Raw genomic sequence first — 6,921 nt, 5'->3', positions numbered from 1 at the left:
TATCCATCACGTATATTAGAATTACCGAGTACAAGATGTATGGGACTAAGCACGCACTTTCGAGAGAAGTGATTGGATCTGGCTGGGCCAACATTGTACTGGGCTTTAGGCTTCCTCTCTTTTAGAGCAAAGTTGTTTATGCGAACCCTGTGCCGTCATTGTCGGAATTCGCCAAAAAGGGGCCACGTGGCCTAGCAGGGCTAAACAGGGGGAGACGGGGGTTGCAGCGGCCCCTTTCCCCTGTGAGAATGCGTATACGCGAATCTTATACGGTTGTCACACGGTGCATTTTCGGCACTCGAGCCAGATCAGCATTGAATTTATTGATGATTCATCCCACCCTAGCGCAAAATAAAGAAATGTTATTCTGGCGGTTTGCAGCCAACGAACAGTGCCCAGCGATTGAAACACGATACTACAGGAGCACGTCAATCGTCACACCAATCCAACTAACTATCAAAACGATTGCAGCACCCACATCTCCAGTGGTGGGCCTTGCACCCAATATACGGAGCTTTGGATTAGTGTTTCCACACATTCCATCCCAGCTACAACTATGGGAAGACCACGTGTAGTGCACACTCCTGGGGAAGAAGCTGCCTAGCTACCGTGACCGTCAGTGAGAGTTGGCTCGTGAACGGGCTCGTCGTCATAGGACCGACCTCAGGTTGCGCGCCTGAGAAGCCGAAGCTCAACGGCAGCGCCGAGGCCAACCCCACAGCGAAACACAAACAGAAACCCCACGCCGAAAGAAGAAAAAGAAGAAAGAAAGGGAGAACCGAAAAGAAAAACACTCCTAAAGAATGTTCACTACACAAAGCACGCAAAAGCAAAAATGAGGTGAAAGAATCGTGAAACAAAAAGATTTACAATATAGACCGCTTGCAAAGTTTGACTTGCATGTTGCAACACTCGGTGTAACTAACATAGCTTCGCTGTTTGACTATCTTCACGGACTGGAATGGGCAGTGACATTTTTGCTTTTTCATCAAGCAAGCCAACCTGGGCATATCCATTTATCCATCATTTAAATCGGCGACAGCACATGCATGGAGAGTCATGCATGCCCCGTCCAGCCCTTTCGTGAGAAGTGAATGGTCCTGGCTGGGCCAGGACTGTAATGGGCTATAGGCTTACCTTTTTTTTTTTTTTTTTCGGGCAAGTCAAGTTTCGCATATCCATTCATCGCCTAATTGGTGTCAGCACGTGCTTCGGGAGTGATGTATGCGACGAACCACGCACTTTCGGGAGAATTGATTGGACATGACGGTGCAAACTTTGTGATGAGCATAGGCTTAGTTTTTTTTTTCCATCAGACAAGCCAAGCTGCGCATATCCATTCATTCATCAATACTGGTGATGTATGTGCTGAACCAGTGCTTTCGAGAGAAGTGATTGTACATGGCTTGCCCTAAAGCCCCTTCATCGCGTCTACGTTTTTTAATGTAGTGCCAACATTTTAGGAGCCTGCCCCGTCCTGTTTCGGTTTCGCTGCTTCACAAAAGGCCACATTGTGACTGGTAACGAGGCGGCGGCAGGGTGTTATGATGGTTGTAGGCAGCTGGGCCAGCGACTCCTGTTGGATGACAGGGCAAATGCATGCTGCTGACCTTGTTCACCAAACGTGCTCTTGAGAGCAGCATGATACCACAGCGCAGTTGCTCCATCACGTGGCGTTTTTATATTTCGCGGGCTTTCTTTGCAACCCGGAAAAAACAACTATGTGAGACGTATCATACAGGAAACAACTCGATCGGTGGTTTCTGAAGGTGCTTTATGAATTTGTGTATCATACTTGGTGTCCCCACCCAATAATTAGAATGTTGGGCAATTAAGACTTTATTAGAGGAAAAAAATTGCCTGAGTTACTATAGACCAGTGTGAATAGAATGTGTCTGGTTAGACACATCAGACGTGCCTTTTATTTTTAAAATCTTGGCTCAAGTTATGTGGAACAACCTGCATATTGTGTGTCCCGACTAACTTTAACCGAAGTTTAAAATTATGTCGAAGAACTCTAGAAGGACACGGCCAAATGCATGTTGTTGACTATTGCATAAAGCATATCACACCATTTCTTGTATTCTGTTTAAATGGATAATTAGTCAAGATTAATTAGCCCAATTTGTAAGTATTACACTAGGGCAAAACTTCCTACCATGATTGCAGTGCCATAAAAGAAAAGCACATTTAGCCTCGTGTGTTTCCTGGTCTGCTTATCGCTATCATGAACCGCCACGAGGGAAACACATCACTGGTGTAACTTGCACATGAGACTCTGTTGCTGCCCCATTTCCCTGTCACTTCTTAAGCAGCAGCAAACAGGGCCAGATGCGCTGTTTGCTAAACACGGTGCATTTATTTTATGAGACTTCTGGTTAGATGTGCTGCAAATTTGAATTTCTGAAATGATTAGGTTTTTCTCCAGGTACACTGCACACAAGATAATCAAATTTGTTTGCATACCTCAAATATTTTCCAAAGCGCAGGTGAGGAGTCCACATTTGATAACACAATGAAACTTGCTGAAGAACTTTAATAAAATTTATATCTTTTATTGCTGTCCATTTCCGACAGTCAAATTAACGTAAACACCAGATGGACCTCTTTTGAATTAGGAATAAAAATACACCCACAACAGTTTCAAAATTGCCTGAATTAACATTTTTAATGATTTGAGTTCATAAGATCACGACTTCGTGATACTTCATATGATGCAGTCACGTCAGCCTGAGCTGCCAGCATGCATGTTATGCTCAAACTTGCACAAGGAAACATGCTGAACTTTGTAGAGCTTTACTATAAAAGAACGATATGTATATCACAAAATTGTACAGTGAAAAAAAAAGAGTAAAGAACAGATCTGCGTCACAGCATAATATGTCTCAGTGAAGAACAAAGTGTCTTTGAAGAAAAAAAAAATATTATAAATGATGAAAGACCATTTTGTAAAGAAAATAACTAGCTGCTCAGTGCAGCTTTGAGAATCTGGGCAACGCTGGCCACATCCACGTCTTCTTTGGCTGCATGAAATGAACAAAGCCAAAAGTCAGGGAGAGCAAATGACAAAGTAAATAAAAGTTTGTTAAAAAATCAGGCATCATTTAGTGCGCTTCTGTTACACTTACAAGCTCTATAGAGCTACACTCCTCACTGGTAGATGAAGACTGGGCTGGAATTCTGACTTTGACCTTGTCGTGGACTGCCTACCAGTACTACAAGATAAAAAGTCATCACTTAAATTTAACTTTTTCATTGCCTCTTATAGCCCCTATAGCAAGGTGTCTCACAATCCAGTTTCTAAGCTCAGACAGTTAAGTGGTGTGCCCTTTTCTATTACTACATAAATCTAACTTTTGAATGCCCATACAGATTCAAATAACATGGCAGCTATGCCCTGACAGTTGCATTTTGGCAAGGACCAAAACAGAACAGCATTACGCATATTGTGCACAATCTGAAAGTCTATACTGCTGCAAGAACACTGTAACCTATGATCAAGCTACTCATACTTCTAAAGCTACATTTATAGCACTTAGATACATTAACATCATCCCAGTTATACTGTCAATAAGTTTTACTACAATCAAACCTTGTTACAACGTAGTTTGCATCCCACACGAAAATACCTTTGTTGTACTGGATATCAGTTAGAAGCATATTATTTGTTACATGCTGATATCAGCAAGAAACCTTTTAGATTTATTTCATTATATTAATTAATTTGGTATATTGAACATCCAGTCACTAAATGTGCTTTCATGGCTTTTGTTCAAACCCTAGTGCATCTACTGGCAGGCTTCAATGGTGATGGAAGTATACACAAGCAAAAAGATAGGACGATGAAGGAACCAAAAGTTGGCAATGTAGCCTGTGACCGAGTGCCATGGCTACCTTATACAAGACTGGATATTGAGAGAAAGTGCGTTATCAATAAACAGTAGTGTTGAAGCAATTAGCATACTTAAAACCAGAGTGAGAATTGTATATTACAACACATTACAATGCCAATGAGAAAGAGAATGCCTTCAGAAACAACACTCACCTGTGTCGTCTGTGATGTCTCTTTCAAGCTTAAGTTTGTCCTTTGCAATAGCTAGAATTCCTTCGTCAATGGTGTCTTTACTAATTAGTTTTATGATGAAAACCTCCCTGAAAAAATAAGGAGAGCATATGCCAGGTGAGAAAGTGATGCAGTAATATGTATTGTATAACGAAGCTGCACTGGGGACTGAGCAACCATATGCAGTAAAAAGTTGAGACATTAGCTTAAAGGAGTGCCAACACATATCTTCAGAGTTGCAGAAACGTTTTCACAGGTTTCTTGTACGTAAAAGGATGACACTTGACAAGTATGAATGTTGGAAAACGTAAAACACTACATTAATTTGATCCTAAAGTTACTCTGTAAATGCCAGACCTGGCAGTATTGTGACATTAGAAATATTTGCTTACATGGTGTAGCAATAAGGCTAGGCGAGATGCCATTGGTCCTTAAAAAATAAAAATAAACAAGAGGGCAGCGTGTGTTTATCCTGGCTGAGCTCATGTGTGACAGCTACAGCGATTGTATAAACGCCAGTGTATCATGACACGATGCATCCACCTTTTGGATACTGAAACTGATTTGTAGACAATTATAGTAAATTAGTTATGCCACTCCGATGCTTAGACCTGCGAGGTTTGGGCCAGTGGAGCCAAGAAAGTAACTTCTATTCATTTTTCTGGATGCTGAAGCAAGCAGAAATTAAAACTGTCATGCGCAATCCGCAGTACATTGGCAGTGACAACTGCTTATAGAGTACCTTTGTGTACCTTGTGAATAAATGGCTCAAAGGGCTGCATTTTCAATTTATCCCAACTGCATTTACATTCAAGCTACATAAAATTTTTATTTTAAAAATTCATGCAATTTTATTAGGCATGCAAGGATTTACACAACTTTCAATCCTGACACAAAGGCAAGAATGCATGCTATCCCTCGACAATGCCTTTAATAGGTCACCCTGAAGAATATTCAAAAGGAGACAAAGTGATCTGAATGGCGTCGTTTGTCAAAACTGAAAGCATAATGAATGCCCCCATTAGAAGATGCCTGCCATGCGAGCTGTGTAGCTGGTTTCGGCCCCTTTTCTTGTTCCTCCTCTCCATCTATGGCGACTGTGAGTGCTCCCAACTTAAATCACGTGCCCCTGCTTCCGAGATTACAGCGACGTCTGCTGCAATTCTGGATGCAGGGCCTGCCGGCTCTTGCCAGAATTCCCACCTGCCACGCGTAGTTAACACTTGCGCCACAACTGGAAGTGATGATGATGATGCTTATTAGCATGCCCTTTGAAACAGGGTGGAGAGAAATGGTCACCTAGCCTGCTCGATTCATTCAAATTTTACTACACTTATTGCGATCTAGCCTCTAACCTGATCTGAATTTGAACTTTCATATTTAAAATCTCTATCCCTATGTGTGCCATTACTTACGCTTGTAATGACTCTGGTTCTAACAATATTTCCCTGCTTTTTTTTTTTTTTAAGCAATACTCCAATTGTCTCTTACTTATCTCAACTGCTGACCAGTTAATCATTCCATCTTCTTTGAATCCCAACGCTTCTGGAAGGTGGACACTCCCTGCAGGTCTTCTAGGTGAATATCTTGGCCTCCCATTACGATGCGCCCAGTCGTTTCCATCCTTTTTTTGCAACACACACATGCCTCATCCTGTGGCTAATGTTTGCTCCGGTATGTTTTTGTCCTCAGGCAGACAGCTCAGGCCTCAAATAGCAAGGCACTGCCCTTTGCATTATCATACAAGTTTTCCTCCCGATTGTTCCTTGTTGTTTTTGTAACTTTGTTTCCATCCTTTGCATCCAATTTACCATCGCTGTTTCTCTCATTTTCTTTCTGACGACTTCTGGTTGTCCACATACACTTTCAATTACCCTGTACTTCGCTGCCAACTTTCTTGAACTTTTCCACCATTCAGTGCGCACATTTTTTGGGTACAGGCATTCGTGCACTTAGCAGGCCATTTCTTTTCATGCCTGTTCCTCAATCTTTTCTCAAAACAAATTTTGCTCTGCACTTCTCAGACTTCAAAAGAAGCGCAACCGATAGCGCCATGCAATGCCTCATTTGTGGTTTTATCATGGGCCCCCAAAGCCAGTCGGCCCACCGACCTCTGGTTAAACTCCAACCCGACAAGATTTCTGATTTAAAGCACATAATTGCATTTGCAAACGATAGCGCTGGCACCATTACACTTTTCCAAATTCCTCGCACCACTTCGTATTTATAGAAGCCCTAACGTGCCCTATGTTTCATTATTGCTGCATTCCGCTATCCTTTCATTTTTAGGTCATCTTGGTGGATGCATGAGTAGGTCTTTCTTTTGTTTATGCACATGTCCACGTATTTATATTGCTTGACTATGGGTATGACTTCATCTGGAATTGGTACCCCATCATTATTGTCTCTTCGTTATTGCTTAATAATGAAGTGTTATTGCTTCGTTATTGCGTTAAAGATTAAAATTCCCTTTTTGTCTGTGCTAAACATAAGGCCTAGATTTGTCGCTGCATTGCCACTTTTATTCTCAAGTCTCTGTAAATCCCTTGCATTGTCCGCTAGTAGCACCATGTTGTCTGTCCCAGGAACTTTCTGTTGCACCTTCTGCTGATTTCGGATGTAGCATAGATCAAAACCTAATTCACTGCTTTCCACTCATCTGTCTATGCTCTTAACATAAGTTGCGAACAATAATGAAGACAGAGGACATCCCTGCTTCAGTATCCAGTGAATTTCCACAATTTCACTGTATTTCCAGTCTACCCATGTGACTTGTACTCGGCTGTTCCTATATACATCTGCCTCAACAGCTCCACGAAATCATCGTCTATGCCCTCGTGCTTGAGAATATCCCATAG

At 41.9% G+C, this 6,921-nt stretch overlaps 1 protein-coding gene across 1 annotated transcript in view; it reads right to left on the bottom strand.

Annotated features, from left to right (window-relative positions):
- Nucleotides 1-2,780: 2,780 nt before the first annotated feature.
- The window catches only part of Etl1 (SWI/SNF-related, matrix-associated actin-dependent regulator of chromatin, subfamily a, containing DEAD/H box 1), a 45,676-nt gene continuing 41,535 nt past the window's right edge, over nt 2,781-6,921 (bottom strand). The window contains exons 17-18 of the mRNA XM_075696388.1: nt 4,046-4,152; nt 2,781-3,023 (exon numbers count right to left, since the gene is read on the bottom strand). Of these exons, the coding sequence (XP_075552503.1) occupies nt 2,962-3,023; nt 4,046-4,152 (169 nt within the window). The 3' untranslated portion in view covers nt 2,781-2,961. The remainder of the gene's footprint in view (nt 3,024-4,045; nt 4,153-6,921) is intronic.

Source organism: Dermacentor variabilis, chromosome 6 (genome assembly GCF_050947875.1).
Source record: "Dermacentor variabilis isolate Ectoservices chromosome 6, ASM5094787v1, whole genome shotgun sequence".
In the NCBI taxonomy this organism is placed as follows: Eukaryota; Metazoa; Arthropoda; class Arachnida; order Ixodida; family Ixodidae; genus Dermacentor; species Dermacentor variabilis.
This window is presented reverse-complemented; position numbering and strand designations above follow the sequence as displayed.